This window comes from Lissotriton vulgaris, chromosome 9, assembly GCF_964263255.1.
Source record: "Lissotriton vulgaris chromosome 9, aLisVul1.2, whole genome shotgun sequence".
NCBI classification, from domain to species: Eukaryota; Metazoa; Chordata; class Amphibia; order Caudata; family Salamandridae; genus Lissotriton; species Lissotriton vulgaris.
Window position 1 is genome coordinate 24,137,766 of NC_141697.1, and position 20,088 is coordinate 24,157,853.

General features: G+C 51.7%; 1 protein-coding gene across 1 annotated transcript in view; it reads right to left on the reverse strand.

Moving 5' to 3' along the window:
* NPAS3 (neuronal PAS domain protein 3) overlaps positions 1 to 20,088 on the reverse strand; it is a 1,714,960-nt gene that overhangs the window by 47,297 nt on the left and 1,647,575 nt on the right. The window contains exons 7-8 of the mRNA XM_086936951.1: positions 6,136 to 6,329; positions 3,984 to 4,090 (exon numbers count right to left, since the gene is read on the reverse strand). Coding sequence (XP_086793077.1) covers positions 3,984 to 4,090; positions 6,136 to 6,329 — 301 coding nt within the window. The remainder of the gene's footprint in view (positions 1 to 3,983; positions 4,091 to 6,135; positions 6,330 to 20,088) is intronic.

Below are 20,088 nucleotides of genomic sequence, written 5' to 3' on the forward strand. Positions count from 1 at the left end.
CCTTACTATAGGATAAGGACTCAGCAGCCATAAGGCCTTACTATAGGATAAGGACTCAGCAGCCATTGGGCCTTAATGCAGGATAAGGACTCAGCAGCCATAGGGCCTTACTATAGGATAAGGACTCAGCAGCCATAAGGCCTTACTATAGGATAAGGACTCAGCAGCCATAAGGCCTTACTGTAGGATAAGGACTCAGCAGCCATAAGGCCTTACTATAGGATAAGGACTCAGCAGCCATATGGCCTTACTATAGGATAAGGACTCAGCAACCATAGGGCCTTCCTATAGGATAAGGACTCAGCAACCATAGGGCCTTACTGCAGGATAAGGACTCAGCAACTATAGGGCCTTACTATAGGATAAGGACTCAGCAACTATAGGGCCTTACTATAGGATAAGGACTGAGCAGCCATAGGGCCTTCCTATAGGATAAGGACTCAGCAGCCATAGGGCCTTACTATAGGATAAGGACTCAGCAGCCATATGGCCTTACTATAGGATAAGGACTCATCAGCCACAGGGCCTTCCTGCAGGATAAGGACTCAGCAGCCATAGGGCCTTACTATAGGATAAGGACTCATCAGCCACAGGGCCTTCCTGCAGGATAAGGACTCAGCAGCCATATGGCCTTACTATAGGATAAGGACTCATCAGCCACAGGGCCTTCCTGCAGGATAAGGACTCAGCAGCCATAGGGCCTTACTATAGGATAAGGACTCATCAGCCACAGGGCCTTCCTGCAGGATAAGGACTCAGCAACCATAGGGCCTTACTGCAGGATAAGGACTCAGCAACCATAGGGCCTTCCTATAGGATAAGGACTCAGCAGCCATAGGGCCTTACTATAGGATAAGGACTCAGGAACCATAGGGCCTTACTGCAGGATAAGGACTCAGCAACCATAGGGCCTTACTATAGGATAAGGACTCAGCAGCCATAAGGCCTTACTATAGAATAAGGACTCAGCAGCCATAGGGCCTTACTATAGGATAAGGACTCAGCAGCCATAAGGCCTTCCTATAGGATAAGGACTCAGCAGCCATAAGGCCTTACTATTGAATAAGGACTCAGCAGCCATAGGGCCTTCCTATAGGATAAGGACTCAGCAGCCATAGGGCCTTCCTATAGGATAAGGACTCAGGAAACATAGGGCCTTACTGCAGGATAAGGACTCAGCAACCATAGGGCCTTACTATAGGATAAGGACTCAGGAACCATAGGGCCTTACTGCAGGATAAGGACTCAGCAAGCATAGGGCCTTAAGGTAGGATAAGGACTCAGCAGCCATAGGGCCTTACTATAGGATAAGGACTCAGCAGCCATAAGGCCTTACTATAGGATAAGGACTCAGCAGCCATAAGGCCTTACTATAGGATAAGGACTCAGCAGCCATTGGGCCTTAATGCAGGATAAGGACTCAGCAGCCATAGGGCCTTACTATAGGATAAGGACTCAGCAGCCATAAGGCCTTACTATAGGATAAGGACTCAGCAGCCATAAGGCCTTACTGTAGGATAAGGACTCAGCAGCCATAAGGCCTTACTATAGGATAAGGACTCAGCAGCCATATGGCCTTACTATAGGATAAGGACTCAGCAACCATAGGGCCTTCCTATAGGATAAGGACTCAGCAACCATAGGGCCTTACTGCAGGATAAGGACTCAGCAACTATAGGGCCTTACTATAGGATAAGGACTCAGCAACTATAGGGCCTTACTATAGGATAAGGACTGAGCAGCCATAGGGCCTTCCTATAGGATAAGGACTCAGCAGCCATAGGGCCTTACTATAGGATAAGGACTCAGCAGCCATATGGCCTTACTATAGGATAAGGACTCATCAGCCACAGGGCCTTCCTGCAGGATAAGGACTCAGCAGCCATAGGGCCTTACTATAGGATAAGGACTCATCAGCCACAGGGCCTTCCTGCAGGATAAGGACTCAGCAGCCATATGGCCTTACTATAGGATAAGGACTCATCAGCCACAGGGCCTTCCTGCAGGATAAGGACTCAGCAGCCATAGGGCCTTACTATAGGATAAGGACTCATCAGCCACAGGGCCTTCCTGCAGGATAAGGACTCAGCAACCATAGGGACTTCCTATAGGATAAGGACTCAGTAGCCATAGGGACTTCCTATAGGATAAGGACTCAGCAGCCATAGGGCCTTACTATAGGATAAGGACTCATCAGCCACAGGGCCTTCCTGCAGGATAAGGACTCAGCAACCATAGGGACTTCCTATAGGATAAGGACTCAGTAGCCATAGGGACTTCCTATAGGATAAGGACTCAGTAGCCACAGGAAAATAGACGGTTTCGTGGGGAGGTAAGGACTCAGCAGCCATAGGGCCCTACAGCAGGATACGGATCAGCAGCCTCAAGCAGCCGCGGCCCATGCAGGTAAGATCGCTGAGGCGGTGGAGCCAGGTGTGGGGATTTTGACAAGAGAACCACGAGGGAAAAAGAATTACTTATTTAATTTTCCCTCTAGGTCGTCCGTCAAAATCTCCCCCACCTGGCCCCACCGCCTCAGCGCTCTTACCTGAACGGGCCGCGGCTTAGTGCAGGCTAGAGAGACTTAGGCACTAAGCAGCCATAGGAACCTTTTTCCTCATGGGTACATATGGCTTCATCAGCCGTAGAGTAGCTCTCATGGGTACATAAGCAACAGTGTGGGGTGGGGGAGTAAGAATTCACAAGCAAAACGCCTTCGACCAGCGGATGGATTTGGAAGTCCTAAGAGACAACTTAGAGAGACTTAAGCACTCAGCAGCTGTAGCCGATGTCTTTGAGGGTCATCGGGACTCATAAGTAGATGGTTTGGGTGAAGATAAGGACTCAACAACCATTGGTTCTCATAGCAGCATATGGACTCAACAGCTAAGGGTCTGTCTTTAACCCCTTGGGCGCGGCCGCGGTTCTGCACCTGTGCGGCACATTCCGATCGCGGGTGAGGCCATGACGGCGGGGAGCCGTCATCAGCACACGAGCACTGTGTGCCATGACGGCTCCTGGCCGTCATCAGCATGGAAGGGGTTAAAGACATAAGGGCTCAACTTCCATAGGCAAAGACACTGAGAGACACAATGACTCAACTGTCGTAGGTAAGGACTTGCGAGACGTAAGGACTCAGCAGTCACAAGCAAATAAGAACTCGACAGTCATAGGGGTTGACTATAGGGGAGAGAAGGACTCACCTGCTATAGGGACTCACAGCAGCATATAAATACAGCAGCCCTATGGAAGGCCGTAAGAGAATTAGGGATTCAGCAGCCATAGGGACTCACAATGGCATTTGGACTCAGCAACCATATAGCCCCAGGCAGCAGAGGGCTCTGCAGCTGCAGCAGAGAAACATAAGGACACAGCAGCCATAAGTGACTGCTGAGGCGGATATAAGAACTCCGAAGACAGGCAGCCTTTCTGAGACATAAGATCTCAGCAGCCATTGGAGATGGCCTCACAGACATGTAAGGACTCAGTAACCATAGGAGTCCACAGTAATATATGCTAGGCCTGGGTGGTAAATTCTGTTCCGCTTGCGGAATTTGGGTAATTTTGCATTCCGCAGAGAATGCGGAATTGCCAAAAATTATTTGATCCGCTTGATTTTTTGCTTGTTTGCGCTTTCAAAGTACATGTTCTCAAGTTTCCCCCCCCCCCGAACACGCAAACAGTGTTCGCGAACAGGAAAAAAGCATCGCGAACGAGCGGAACAAGCAATTCCGCGTGTTTGCGGAACTCTGCCAGCTCGCGAAGATTTTTTACCATTTCGCAGAGCTTTGCGTAGCGCAACTGCGCACATTCCGTCCACCCCTAATATCGCCACAGTAGGAGGCCTCAGAGGGACATGAACATGGACTGGTCAGACACAGACGGATGGCCTTGAGACATACATTTGCTAGCCAGATGCTGCACAGTGTGAAGGGATCGCAGCCAAGGGGCCTCAAACAGACGTATGGGCACAGCGCACTCACAGTCGAGGTGGCAATGCCGGATTCCCTCCACGTCTTCGGCATGGACCAGCTGGTAACATTTCTTCCCCACGATATCCACCGGAGACATGTCCATGTAATCAGAAATCCTGCACAAGAGGAGCAGAGACCAATGAGAGAGCAGCATGAACCAACCAATCACAGATCTCCAAGGTACATGCATAGAATATCAAGAACCAAAGGGTGAATGGGGATTTCAACGAACTGACGTGAAATCACAAAGGGCCCGATTCACAGAACTAACTTAAGACAAAATCCTAAACTTACTACTTTTGGTATTCACAGAAGTGTGGATTTTGTCTTAAGACAGACTTAAGACATCTTAAGACAGATTTAAGATAGAATCTTAACTTAAGTCTGTCTTAAGTCTGTCTTAAGTCTGTCTTAAGACAAAATCCTAACTTCTGTGAATACTAAAAGTAGTAAGTTTAGGATTTTGTCTTAAGTTAGTGAATCGGCCCTTAGGTCTGGCAGTCCCCCGGGTGGGATTTACAATGACAAGTTCTTTTGTTCCCCATCTGCCTCTTCATCCTTCAGATGGTCTGCTCCTAGTGGCTTCCACACTACCATTGGTCCTTCACAGACTAGTAATGCTATTCGGGCCCCGTCTGGCACCGCTGTTGAAGACATACCGCCAGATGTACAATGTGATTTTGCATGCGCAAACAGGTTTGCACACCCGTTAGCGCACGCAAAATCACTGAGGACATGTACAATTCCTAAATAGCGAGTCGCACTTAATTTGCGACTCGCTATTTAGGAATTGAGAGTTGCAATTAGGAAGGGGCGTTTTCTTCCTAATTGCGTCCTCAAATCAATGTACAAATGTTTTGTGACCGCAATTGCGGTCGCAAAACACTCTCAAATTACCACCCTCTTCAAGGGGGTGGTAAAGGGGTCGCAAAAGGGAAGGGGACCCCTTCCCCTTTGCAATCGCAGGGGAACGCAGGGGAAAATATTTTTTAAGGGCAGGCAGTGGTCCCAGGGACCACTGCCTGGCCTTACAAAAATGAAACGAAAACGTTTCGTTTTTTTCTTTTTTAAATGCATCCCGTTTTCCTTTAAGGAATAAAAAAAAAACTGCTTTATTTAAAAGCAGTCCCAGACATGGTGGTCTGTTGAGCCCAGCAGGCCACCATACCTGGGAGTGCCAGTCATTCCCAATGGGGTCGCAAATTGTGAGAGGCTCATTAATATTCATGAGCCTCTCTATTTGCGACCCCATTGGGAATCGCAAAACAGTGTAATAACACTGTTGTACATCCATAATAGTGCTTCGTAAATTGTGAGTCGCAAAAGACTCGCAATTTGCAAAGCGCTATTTTGTGCGTTGTACATCTAACCCATAGCCTTTTACTCTCTGGCGGACAGTGCTCCTGGTAGTAATGCCCCATCTCTGGTTAATATCCAGCCGGTAATGCTCTCGGCACACGTCCTTTCATTCTGTGGCTGACAAAGCTGCTAGTGCCCTGTCCTTTCTTCCCATGGTTGGTAATGCCCTACACACAGTCATTCCCCAGCTGGTAGTGCTGTTAATGCCCTGTCCTTTCGTTCCATGGTTGGCAAGGCTGCTGGTGTTAATGCCCTGCACATAGTCTGTCCCCAGCTAGTAGTGCTGTTCATGTCCTGTCCTTTCTTCCCATGGTTGGCAAAGCTCCTGCTGTTAATGCCCCACCTCTCACCATTCCCTTCCTAGTAAAGCTGTTACTGCCCTGTCCTTTCTTTCCATGGTTGGCAAGGCTCCTGCTGTTAATGCCCTACACACAGTCATTCCCCAGCTGGTAGTGCTGTTAATGCCCTGTCCTTTCTTTCCATGGTTGGCAAAGCTCCTGCTGTTAATGCCCCACCTCTCACCATTCCCTTCCTAGTAAAGCTGTTACTGCCCTGTCCTTTCTCTTAAAGGTTGACAATACTGTTGCTGTTAATGCCCTACACACAGTCATTCCCCAGCTAGTAGTGCTGTTAATGCCCTGTCCTTTTTTCCATGGTTGGCAAGGCTGCTGGTGTTAATGCCATGCACATAGTCTATCCCCAGCTGGCAGAGCTTTTAATGCCCTGTCCCTTCTTCCAATGGCTGGCAATGTTCCTGCTGTTAATGCCCCGTCAGGTTGTAGATACAGAATGCCACACGCACCTGTTCTCACAGTAGATGAAGTTTAGGTCCATGTTGACGCGGGTGACGAACATGTGGCAGTCGATTCTGACTTCGTTCATCGTTGGGGGCGGTAAAGCGTGAGCGACCACCACCAGGCCCATGACTTGGCTTGGAATCGAGCGTCCGTGAGACAGGGAGACCCTGAGCCGCAACCGGCCCGTGATATGGATGACCTGAGAAGAAAGAGGCATCGAGGTGAGGCAGGAATGTACAATACTTCTAAGATACACTGAGATACCCATGCCCGGGGCAGCAGTGAATGACACTTCTATAGATACACTGAGATACCCATGCCCGGGGCAGCAGTGAATGACACTTCCATAGATACACTGAGATGCTCATGCCCGGGGCAGAAGTGAATGACACTTCCATAGATACACTGAGATACCCATGCCCGGGGCAGAAGTGAATGACACTTCCATAGATACACTGAGATGCTCATGCCCGGGGCAGAAGTGAATGACACTTCCATAGATACACTGAGATGCTCATGCCCGGGGCAGAAGTGAATGACACTTCCATAGATACACTGAGATACCCATGCCCCGGGCAGAAGTGAATGACACTTCCATAGATACACTGAGATGCTCATGCCCGGGGCAGAAGTGAATGACACTTCCATAGATACACTGAGATACCCATGCCCGGGGCAGAAGTGAATGACACTTCCATAGATACACTGAGATACCCATGCCCGGGGCAGAAGTGAATGACACTTCCATAGATACACTGAGATACCCATGCCCGGGGCAGAAGTGAATGACACTTCCATAGATACACTGAGATACCCATGCCCGGGGCAGAAGTGAATGACACTTCCATAGATACACTGAGATACCCATGCCCCGGGCAGCAGTGTACAACACTCCCATCGATACATTGTCAGACATCGTTGTTGAGGATAGTGGTGTACGACACTCTCCCAGATATGCGTGTAGCCTGCGCAGCTCTGCCCACGTCAGGTGTGTGTCCTGTAGGAATGCTATATGCATGTGTCATTGCTTAAGGTAAGTGTGAATGCTGTATTGTTTAATCGGAGTAGCCGTGCCCCTCACGTTCCAGTTCGAGAAGTTATACCGTGGGGTCGCAGCCCTGCCAGGTGAGCCATATAGCGTATGTAGCATCATTCAGAGGGAGAAGTCCCACCTGCATTTGGCAGCTCCCCACAGGTGGTCTCTGTGAGAAGTTGGCCCGATATGCAGCGTTCGCTATTCTAGCGACCACTATGCATCGGTCCAAATGACCCTTATGGTGATTGGTTGTAAGTCAACCTTAGACCAGCTATCCTAGTAGCGTGGATACGAGCAGTCTTCGGGCTAAACTCTAGAGGGCGTGTTAAGCCAGCTGTTATACCATCACATACCCCTTGAACATCACGTGAAAGGACACCACACAAGTGTTATGAAAATAAACAGTATATTTATTAGAATCACAACAGCCCTGTACTCTTTATGAGGACAGGGTACTAAGCACAGAACAAAACTCTTAGGAAAATACTTCAAGTGCACAATTAAAACAAATGCCCGAGGGCACAGAAAGTTCTAATGGTCTCGGGCGGACCCGATAAGGCAAGTCGGAAGCGAGGGACTCGGGACCCTAAAGTAAGGAGGCTATGCAGGCACCGAAATGCCGAAGTTACCTAGCCACGAGGGCTGCGGCTGCACAAGTCTTACAGGCGTCGGGGGTCTTCGCTGACGAGCCAGGAGCCAGAGGAAAAGGAGTTGCTGGCCGGCGACCAGTGATGAATAGTTCGTAGAGACCCAAGCCTGGATCAGTGTTCGTTGATACCTGAAAGCAGAGGGGACCAAGTTCGTACTACTAGCCAGTAGTCAGAGGGTACCAGGAAGGCACCGGATGGCCGTCACCTCGACTAGGTGAGTGGGCGACGCTAGGCTCTGCAGTCTCACGGACCAGGAGGCGTTGTCGGCGACCAGGATGGAGGTGCGAGCTGTCCCACGAAGGTTGATGCTGTCGGCGTCGCTGGGCCCAGGATTGGGGCAACAAGCCTTGGCAGATTTTAGGGCCACGTGGTGGGCCTAAAATGGCGTCTTGAGTGGACCAGGAGGGTCCGGGGTGCGCCTCTCAAAGAAGGGAGCAAAGGCTAGTCTGGAGCAACCAGACCAGCAGCGTTGGTTGTCGGATGTCATCAAAGAAGGGCACAAGCGAGCGGCTAGTGACCAGACAACGTGCTGAGCAGCGAGCAGAAGGGCCCCACGCAGATCGTGGAGATGCTGGGAGACTGCACTTTGGTGCTGGAGCTGCTCAGGGTCGGGGCTTCTCGGACCCCAGAGCACTCACCAGAGAATTGCTTCGGTGGTCGTGCTGATTAAGAAAGCATGCAGGTTTTGATGATGGCCGGTCCCTCGAGGTCTCGTCGCACCCACAGATCTCAGCTGAGCTGACGACGTGGGTAGAGGTCAGAGGTGCCAGGGAAGCCGGTTCTCGTCGAGCTGGGCCATCGGATCCTTGAGGAAGGACTTGCAGCAAACCGCAGAGTTCTTAGATGGTGCCCGCTGGTGCAGGGTGACTACTCCTTAGCCACAAGGGAGAAATCTTGAGAAGAGTCTCGAAGTCCTTTCGTTGAAAGTATTCTTGATTCAAAGATGATCTAATTTGGAAGGGTCCCCGCTCCGGCCTTTATCCTAAAGAAAGGGGTGGGTACATGACTAGGTCCTGCCCTAGGGGTGGGACCAGGAAGGGGGGTAGTTACACCCCTCTCCCCTGCCGGACTTTCCCCAGGTCAGGGGCTGCGCGCCCCTGGAACTGGTTTTAACCGGCAGATGCGTAGTGAGCACTGGGGTGCCACTCCGCAGTCACCTTCTCGCAAAGCCCTACCTACCCAGAATACACAAACCCTGTCTGGGACGGTGCGAACACCGCCCTGGACAGGAAACCCTTTGTCCAAGCTCTCCTCGCTGGAAGGACTCCCAGCAGCAGGAGGTCAGACTCGTGTCTGTGGTGGCAGCATCCATTTTGTGGAGCTGAGGCTTTAGTTAACTTTAACCGGGGTTCACAGTTACGTACATGTCGTGTCCCTCTAGAAGGGTGGAATGCTAACCTCGTCACCAGAATTGGTGAGGGGGCAGCATCCCGATTCGTATGACACCTTACTCGACATGCCTTGATAATGCTATACCGAAGTTACCGATATGATACGCGTTATCATGGAACAGCCATTGGGTCTTGGTTCCGCAAGCTGCAACCGGGCTCGACTCGTGCCAGAGCCCAATTCACACGGGTCCATGCACTCTGCCTTCAGGATTGTCAAGGCCTGCCATAGGAGTGACTGATAGGAACCCGGGTGTCCATTGTGAGGTTAGATATAGGGATACTATACCTAAAGCAACGAGCGAGTACGCGACGTTGCCCCAGCTGTCGTGCAGCCAGTTGTGTCAGTTTTAGATGGCCATCCAGGGGTGGCATAATACATGCTTCAGCCCCTGGTAGGCCCTGGGTACACCGATGCCCTGAGTTACAGGGTCTGACAAGGTGGCCCAGTACCAATTGGAAATGTACCTAGGGTACATGGAATCCATTTTAGAGAGAGAGCAGTAGGCCTGGGGTCCTGATTGGCAGGGTCCCAGGTCAACTAAGTCGGAAAACCAGCAAAACACCAGGCAAAAAGTCGGGGGTAACCATAGTCAGGTATCTACCTTCCTACACACCCCCCCCCCCCAAACGAAAGGAGATAAGGCTATCCTTGACCAGGTAAGCCTATATTGCCTGAGTGGCCATATGAGGTGGTACATGCACTGGCATGGTTACCCCCTGTATCATGGTCCACTAAGCAACCCCTCACCCTAAGGGTATCTGAGGGTCTCCACCATCGTGAATCACTACCTGTGGCGTGCTTTGGCAAAGTAAAAGGCTGGTGTGGGAATGGAGTACTGAAGTGAGACTCCACTACTGTTGGGCTCAACTTCCTCCAATCACTATCCACCATATGTGCCTTTCTTTCCAGTACTGAGTTGCTATGAGCTCTCAGGGTCAACCTCTGGCTACCTAAAGCTGGAGGCTGAGTCCCTCTGTTTGGCTTACTGGAGGGACAGGTCAGGTTGGGGGTTTTTAGGCCCCAGGTTTGGCTGTGCCCAGCAGTGTCCAGCTGTGGGAGTTCCCTAACTAAGTTTAAGGGGGATCCCTCAGGAGTGTGTTTTATTTTCACTTGGCTAGGACTACTAGCTTCAGTGATCCTAATCTGCTGATTGGGAAATTCTAGTGGACAGGGGGCCCTTTGGGGTCCACCACTGGCCTCCCTGACCTCTACAGCCCTGGGCTGACTGAGGCAGGGTAGAGAGGGGCAGGTTACCTGCTCCAGACTGGGTCCCACCTGGGAAGGGTCCACTGTCATCAGGGGCTCTGCCAGGCTAGGCCTGACTACCTCTGGGGCAGTTCCTTCACCAGGGGTAGAGTCAGTTCCCTGAGGAGGCTGGCTCTCACCTAGTGTCTGGGAGGGGGAAGACTTTTCTTCCTCCTCAATGCTCTCTGTCTGAGTGGAGTGATCCATTGTTTCAGGCTTCACAACACTATTATCGGTCTGAGTTTAAGCTGTGGCCATCACAGCTCCACCAACCTTTTCAGGAAGGGACTCAGTTTGGGTTTGGGCTGTGACCATCACAGCCTTGCCAACCTGTTCAGGAAAGGCATCTTTCTGGGATAGGGCTGTGACTGGCACAGCCCTCCTGACCTGTTCGAGGAGGACTTCTGGGACTGGGGCTGTGGCTATCACTGCCCCACTAACCTTACCATGGAGGTTTACCATTTTAAAATGGGTTTCTTGCTCTACCTCAGCCCAGGCTGAGGTCTCTAAATCATTCCCCAGTAGGCAATCTACAGGCAAGTTTGGTGACACTGCCACTCTCTTGTGGCCAGTGACACCTCCCCAGCTGAGATTTACCACTGCTATGGGATGATCTCTCTGTACTCCATCAATGTTCACTACCTGGTATGTGGCACCAGGCATAAGTTGCCTCGAGGGGACTAGGCTCTCAGCCACCATGGTGATGCTAGCCCCTGTGTCTCTGTAGGCGTCAACTTTTGAACCATTGATGAGGGGCTCCTGTCTGTACCTGCCCAAAGTGTTGGGACAGGCTGTGAAGTTGGCAAACCCCATGCCAGTCTCACAGACAAAAGTATCTAAGTCAGGGGACCTGGTTAGGCCAGAGTCCCCAGGTACTCCCAAAGAAAATGCACCCAGATTCTTGGGGGCACTCCCACCCCCTGGGGGATTACTACTAGTAGTAACAGGAGGCTGGGAAGCTTTATTTGGGGGTATGTTCTCCTTATTGTTGTTGGCCTTGGGACAACTGCTGTCAGTTTTGTAATGGCCCACCTGTTTGCAGGTGTGACAATAAGGTTTCTTTTGGGTTTTGGGAGAAGTTGGGGACCCACCCTTTTCAGAGGAATTTTGGGGCCCTGTGGTTTGATCAGACGATTTATTCCCACCCTTCTCTTGAGGCTTGGTCGATTCCTTCTTTTGGTCACCACCCTGGTTCTTCGGCCTGACCCTGGTTCTGACCCATTTGTCCGCCCTCTTACCCAATTCTTGTGGAGAGGTCAGATCAGAGTCTACCAGGTGCTGGTGTAATAACTTGTTCTGACAATTACTTAAGATTTGCTCTCTCATAATTAGATTGTACAATCCTTTAAAATCAGTAACCTTACTTCCCAGTAGCCAGCCTTCAAAAGCCTTAGTGGCACAATCGACAAAGTCAGACCAGTCCTGAGACTGAGTTTTCTGGGTATCCCTGAACAGCAACCTGTACTGCTCAGTGGTTAAGCCGAACCCATCAATCAGTGTGTTCTTCAGGACCTGGTAATTGTTAGCATCCTCAGCTCTAGTAGTGAGGAGCTTATCTCTCCCTTTACCTTCAAAGGAGAGCCACAAGATAGCTGCCCACTGACTCTGGGGGACGCACTGTACAGTGCAGGCCCGCTCTAAAGCAGTAATCCATTTGTGGATGTCGTCCCCTTGCTTAAAGGGGGGCACTATCTTATTCAGGTGCTTAGTGTCTAAACTCCTGGGTTCCCGTGGGGGAATGCTGCCACCAGTGGGGATTGTCCCACTCAATTCTTGCTCTCTAGCAAAGGCGAGTCTTTCTTTGGCTAGTGCAAGTTCTTCCCTTTCGATCCGCAGATTGACTTCCCTCTCCTTTGCTTCGTACATTCTCCTCTGAGGTGATGTCATCCCTCTTCGAGCAGAGCCTCAAGAGCCATTGGTTCGAACAGATCTGTTAGAGCCTCTCGACAGAGATCTAACTCATCCGTTCCCAATGTAAGCTGGCCCGAGAGAGGGCCCAGGGGTCTCCTAGTACCAATCTCGTGCCGGCTTAAGTTGTCCTGAGTTAGCTGACTAACTATGACTGGACCTTTGTCTGCCTCGTCCCCAGATGTCTCTGGCTCCTCGTCCTCCTCTTCGTCCTCTGCGGAGAGATGGATAAGGTCAGGGTCACTTCGGGTTCCCTCGAGGGGAGGCATATCCACTTCCGGATGAGAAGGGTCGGTGTTACCCGCCCTCCTGGCATCATAAGTCTCCAAGAGACCAATCAGAAACGGAATGGTAGGGTTGGCACCCTGTTTTAGCTTTCGAGATGTACAGATCTGTCGCATCTCGTGGAAGCTAAGTGCAGCATATCTAGAGGTGACCTGTGGAAGGTCGACTGACACAAGGGGAGACTCAGAGTTTCCTCCTTTGTCTGACATACTGCTTCTAGTGTGGTGTAAGTGATGCACCTACCTACACTATGGGTTTACCTACTGATCCCTTGCTAAGAGTTGTAGCCAAGGTGTGCTAAGCCTTGAGGAGCTACAACAGCTGGTTCAGTAGAACTCAGAGTATTCTAAGCTAAGTTATATGTACCTGGAGTACTTATGCGATCTTTCACAAGATATTCTTAGGATACGCGTGGGAAAACAACAGCAAGCTCAAATCCCAACCGCTGCTCACCAATGTGAGAAGTTGGCCCGATATGCAGCGTTCGCTATTCTAGCGACCACTATGCATCGGTCCAAACGACCCTTATGGTGATTGGTTTTAAGTCAACCTTAGACCAGCTATCCTAGTAGCGTGGATACGAGCAGTCTTCGGGCTAAACTCTAGAGGGCGTGTTAAGCCAGCTGTTATACCATCACATACCCCTTGAACACCAAGTGAAAGGACACCACACAAGTGTTATGAAAATAAACAGTATATTTATTAGAATCACAACAGCCCTGGACTCTTTATGAGGACAGGGTACTAAGCACAGAACAAAACTCTTAGGAAAATACTTCAAGTGCACAATTAAAACAAATGCCCGAGGGCACAGAAAGTTCTAATGGTCTCGGGCGGACCCGATAAGGCAAGTCGGAAGCGAGGGACTCGGGACCCTAGAGTAAGGAGGCTATGCAGGCACCGAAATGCTGAAGTTACCTAGCCACGAGGGCTGCGGCTGCACAAGTCTTACAGGCGTCGGGGGTCTTCGCTGACGAGCCAGGAGCCGGAAGAAAAGGAGTTGCTGGCCGGCGACCAGTGATGAATAGTTCGTAGTGATCCAAGCCTGGATCAGTGATCGATGATACCTGAAAGCAGAGGGGACCAAGTTCGTACTACTAGCCAGTAGTCAGAGGGTACCAGGGAGGCACCGGATGGCCGTCACCTCGACTAGGTGAGTGGGCGACGCTAGGCTCTGCAGTCTCACGGACCAGGAGGCGTTGTCAGCGACCAGGATGGAGGTGCGAGCTGTCCCACGAAGGTTGATGCTGTCGGCGTCGCTGGGCCCAGGATTGGGGCAACAAGCCTTGGCAGATTTCAGGGCCACGTGGTGGGCCTAAAATGGCGTCTTGAGTGGACCAGGAGGGTCCGGGGTGCGCCTCTCAAAGAAGGGAGCAAAGGCTAGTCTGGAGCAACCAGACCAGCAACGTTGGTTGTCGGATGTCGTCAAAGAAGGGCACAAGCGAGCGGCTAGTGACCAGACAACGTGCTGAGCAGCGAGCAGAAGGGCCCCACGCAGATCATGGAGATGCTGGGAGACTGCACTTCGGTGCTGGAGCTGCTCAGGGTCGGGGCTTCTCGGACCCCAGAGCACTCACCAGAGAATTGCTTCGGTGGTCGTGCTGATTAAGAAAGTGTGCAGGTTTTGATGATGGCCGGTCCCTCGAGGTCTCGTCGCACCCACAGATCTAAGCTGAGCTGACGACGTGGGTAGAGGTCAGAGGTGCCAGGGAAGCCGGTTCTCGTCGAGCTGGGCCGTCGGATCCTTGAGGAAAGACTTGCAGCAAACCGCAGAGTTCTTAGATGGTGCCCGCTGGTGCAGGGTGACTACTCCTTAGCCACAAGGGAGAAATCTTGAGAAGAGTCTCGAAGTCCTTTCGTAGAAAGTATTCTTGATTCAAAGATGATCTAATTTGGAAGGGTCCCCGCTCCGGCCTTTATCCTAAAGAAAGGGGTGGGTACATGACTAGGTCCTGCCCTAGGGGTGGGACCAGGAAGGGGGGTAGTTACACCCCTCTCCCCTGCCGGACTTTCCCCAGGTCAGGGGCTGCGCGCCCCTGGAACTGGTTCTAACCGGCAGATGCGTAGTGAGCACTGGGGTGCCACTCCGCAGTCACCTTCTCGCAAAGCCCTACCTACCCAGAATACACAAACCCTGTCTGGGGCGGTACGAACACCGCCCTGGACAGGAAACCCTTTGTCCAAGCTCTCCTCGCTGGAAGGACTCCCAGCAGCAGGAGGTCAGACTCGTGTCTGTGGTGGCAGCATCCATTTTGTGGAGCTGAGGCTTTAGTTAACTTTAACCGGGGTTCACAGTTACGTACATGTCGTGTCCCTCTAGAAGGGTGGAATGCTAACCTCGTCGCCAGAATTGGTGAGGGGGCAGCATCCCGATTCGTATGACACCTTACTCGACATGCCTTGATAACGCTATACCGAAGTTACCGATATGATACGCGTTATCATGGAACAGCCATTGGGTCTTGGTTCCGCAAGCTGCAACCGGGCTTGGCTCGTGTAAGAGCCCAATTCACACGGGTCCATGCACTCTGCCTTCAGGATTGTCAAGGCCTGCCATAGGAGTGACTGATAGAAACCCGGGTGTCCATTGTGAGGTTAGATATAGGGATACTATACCTAAAGCAACGAGCGAGTACGCGACGTTGCCCCAGCTGTCGTGCAGCCAGTTGTGTCAGTTTTAGATGGCCATCCAGGGGTGGCATAATACATGCTTCAGCCCCTGGTAGGCCCTGGGTACACCGATGCCCTGAGTTACAGGGTCTGACAAGGTGGCCCAGTACCAATTGGAAATGTACCTAGGGTACATGGAATCCATTTTAGAGAGAGAGCAGTAGGCCTGGGGTCCTGATTGGCAGGGTCCCAGGTCAACTAAGTCGGAAAACCAGCAAAACACCAGGCAAAAAGTCGGGGGTAACCATAGTCAGGTATCTACCTTCCTACAGTCTCCCTCCATCCTTTCCCAGTGAGTATCAACGGTGTGAATGGCAGTCAGGCAAGCGTGTACAGGCAACTCCAATATCCACCTAAAGACAAAAACTATCCCCCCCTCGTTCCCTCGGGTGAGCAAATCCCCAAGGCCCTGCCACATGATTGCAGCAAGTGCAGTAAAAGAATACGGGCATGGTAAGCATCCACGGTACGGTAAGCAACAGTCATTGTTACGCAGCCCACTATCTACCATGTATTAGATGCCAGCCTCCCATCACAGTCCTCTTCCCCAGTGCCCAGAAAGTCCGACCAGCCTACAGAGGTAGGCACTTAGCTGACCACCCAGGATAGATAAAGTCTCATCATTGCAGGTTGTCTGCCAAGTGTGGTGTCAGCGCCTGGCTATGAGGCTCATCACTTGTGGAAACAGCAGTGTCACCAGTGTCCGAGCCGGTGCCAGAGGCTTGATCCAAGAACAGGACTTCGAAAGGGTTGCGGGCCTGCTGCAGCACTTCCTCCACTGCTTGTGTACGTTCCTTAACCGCCTGTTTGGTCGTGGACCTGGTACGTGAACTCCTTGAACGCCGGCGATTCGACCGCGGGGTCAGCAATCCCTGGAGTCCTGGTCCGGCGGCACCCACTCCACCAGCCCTTTGGTGTGTAACCAGGCACAGGTATTTTCGGGAGTTGGAACGAAGTGCGTGGAGTCTCAGGGTACAGGAGAGTGGTGTGGCTCACTGTTTGGAGGCGGCAGACGTGGAAGCAGAGGTCGGACCGGGACCAGGGTTCGATTCCCGATGCGGCAGGATCTTGGGCCATGGTTAGAGGACTCGATAATTCTCGCCTCGGTGCCTACTCCAACCATGGGTCCCACTCAGCAACTCTGGGCAATAGCTTGCTTAATCTCTACTAACGGCCCCATCAGCGCCGGGGATGCTTGTCTTCACCTTGGAGATCCCCTGGAGGGACCATCTCACAGGGAAAGCCAGGATGGGTTCCCCAGCGGTATACAGCGCCGGGACGCCCCTTTGCTGGGGCAGCTGTGCGCTTTACAAGTATACGACATTTAACATTTAAGTTCAGCCCCAAGCTCTGCAACTGATGCTTTACATTCCATGTAAGAGTTACAACACCAATGCACCTCCACAGTTTAATACGGATACGCAGTGATGGTGAAGCCCCTACGAAAGTTTGTATGGAAGAGCTGGAGAATTAAGTCTCTGTCTCTGTAGGTGAATAACTTCTCAATCATGGCCCATGGTCACGCCCCTGGAAAGGAAGGACGTCCCAGCAGTCTGTTAGCACATTCAATCAAAAACAATTTCAGCACTCTATCAGACAGCACTATGGACATTACCCCTTTTTCAAGGAAAAGTTCAACGTTTTGGCCCTCGGAGTGCTCTGGGAAACCCATAAAGCGGACATTATTACACCTCGAGCACTCTTCAGCGTTCTTTGCTTTTTCGTGCAGAGAGGTGATATCAACGCTCATCCCCTGCAGCTGAGTTTGTAGATCTGCAATGTGAGGCGCATTTTAGTCGAGGCAGACTCAACCTGCCAACCTTCGATGATCTGCACAGACCAGGCCAAAGTCCAGGCAGACTGTGTCTATTTTGGATATTAGGGTGGCTTTAGTGTCCAGTATGGCCCGCAAGATCCGCCTAATCTGGTCTGAATGTTTGTCTAAGGTGGTCTCAAGGTCATGCAGCATGCCATCACCCCATCCCCCCATCCCCCCTTCCTGGTCAGCTCTACTTCCTGGGGCGAGGCAGTACCATCAGTTGGAGAGGGATTCCTCGGCAGCCATGGTTTCACCATCGTTCCACAGCACCACAGTTCCAGGCCAGCAAAGGGTGAAGGTCAGCCACTTACGGACATGCCCAGGATGACCAATTGCCCTGGATCCCACACCCTGCCCCAGAGCATTTACAGGGAACTGGTTAGCCACGGCCCGCTTCCTGCCTCCTCCATCAGTAGCTGGGGGACACCATGATGTTGGTAAAACACAGACACCATCTCCTTGTGGTATGCCCAGTTCCCACTTCCTGACGGTCACCCATGTTCAAGGGGTAAGTCCTCACCAGGCCACCCCCGGATCCCGGGTGGGGCGTTATCTCCTGCTGTCCCGGTGACGGCCCTTCACAGTCCTATGGACAGTCGTAGAAGCTCTCTACACATGGGCCCATCCCTGCGCATCTCAGCGAGCAGCAAGGCACCAACTACAGGATCCTCCAGGTAGGGCCCTCCTCCAGGCAGGGTTCAACAAGTAAGAGCCCAAGCGCTCCTCAGGCCCAAAACTCCTCATAGGGCCAAAGGTGGGCCCCCATGACAATACACAGACTGTCCGGCAATGCACCCTCTCACGCTGCTCACCACTTCCGACCCTAGGGGGGTCCCGTAGCCTTTGAAGGTGGAGGCTGCTCCCACGAGGCTAGGCTTGCCAGGCTTAGCTCAATGCCATGGCGCTCGGCCCCTCCAGACCGGCCGCCGGGACCGCAGAGAGGCCTTTGATTGGCTGGTCTCCTGGGATTCCTCGCGCAGAGCGCCACGACAGCCGGAGCTGCATTGCGGCGCTGGCCAGGTAGAGAGTCTCAACCCACACTTGGCAGGTCATTTGCCTCCAGCCCTCCTCCCCACGCCACCAGATGCATAACTGGCATGGATGGGCGCAGGCACCCAGGACAGGGCTGGATTTCAGTCGGGCCAGGTGCTGGAGCTCAGGCCGTGACGTCTGCTCAGGCTGCCACCTTGGCCATGTCCCCCAAGTTAACCCGTACACCGCTGAATGCACCAGCGAACCAGGCCTACAAGCTATCCACCTACACCCCAAAATGAACCCGCGAACCATGCCTACAAACTATCAGTCTACAATCTAGACTGCACCGGCAAACCACGTCTACAAGCTCACCACCTACACCCCAGAATGAACCAGCGAACCATGCCCTTGCACCACTGAATGCACCCACGAACCATGCCTACAAGCTCACCCCCTACACCCCAGAATGAACCCACGAACCATGCCCTTGCACCACTGAATGCACCCACGAACCATGCCTTAAAACTATCAGTCTACAATCTAGACTGCACCAGCAAATCCTGCCTACAAGCTACTCACATGCACCGCAGAATGCACTAGCAAACCAGTCCGACAAGCTAACCGCCTGCCACCTAACCATCTGCAAGCCAGGCCTGCATGGATCCACCTATAATGTAGAATGCATCTTCAAACCAGGCCTACAAGCTACCCACCTACACCACAGAATGAACCAGTGAACCTTGCCTACAAGCTAACAACCTACAATATCGAATGCATCCGCAATCCAGGCTTACAAGCTACCCACCTACAATATCGAATGCATCTGCAAACCAGGCCTACAAGCTACCCACCTACAATATAGAATGCACCAATAAACAAGACCTACAAGATAACAACCTACAATATAGAATGCACCAATAAACAAGACCTACAAGATAACAACCTACAATATAGAATGCACCAATAAACAAGACCTACCCACCTACAATATAGAATGCACCAATAAACAAGACCTACAAGATAACAACCTACAATATAGAATGCACCAATAAACAAGACCTACAAGATAACAACCTACAATATAGAATGCACCAATAAACAAGACCTACAAGATAACAACCTACAATATAGAATGCACCAATAAACAAGACCTACAAGATAACAACCTACAATATCGAATGCATCCGCAATCCAGGCTTACAAGCTATCAGCATACAATAAAGAACGCATCTGCAAACCAGGCCAACAGGCTAACCACCTACACCCTAGAATGAACAAGCAAACCTTGCCTCCAAGCCATGGGCCTACAATGTAGAATGAACCAATAAACTCGGCCTACAAGCTAACCACCTACCACCTAACCATCTGCAAGCCAGGCCTAATGGATCAACCTACACTGTAGAATGCATCAGCAGGTCAGGCCTAAATGGAACCACCTACAACGTAGAACGCATCTGCAAACCAAGCTTAATGCTAACCACCTACACTGCCGAATGCATCTGCAAGCCAGATCTAAAAGATAACCACCTACCAGGGGCAGCCTTAGGCATGTGCAAGCTGTGCACCTGCACAAGGCCACCAAACCCCAGGGTCCAACACTCCAAAATATATCCTTAATATAATAATTCCTCTGAGGATGGATACATATTTGCGTGGCGGCCCCTGGCAGGGATTTGGTGGCCTCCGGCTCTGTTCCACTTCCAAACACCCTGACCCCGCCCCCCCCCCCGCTTTACTGGCCTCCGCGCTCCGCCCCGCCTGGTCCCCTCTTCCGGGGCCCCCTACCTGCGCTCCCTGCCCAGGGCCGCCATGAGCCTAGAGCCGCCCCTGCCCCTACAATGTAGCGTGCACGAACAGACCAGGCCTCTGGCGACCAAGACAAAACAAGGAGCGGTGACGTCACCGGACCCAAAATGAAAATAAAACAGAATATAGAAAAGAGCCGGAGAGCCGCCTTCTCACTGTGTGCACCCAGGAC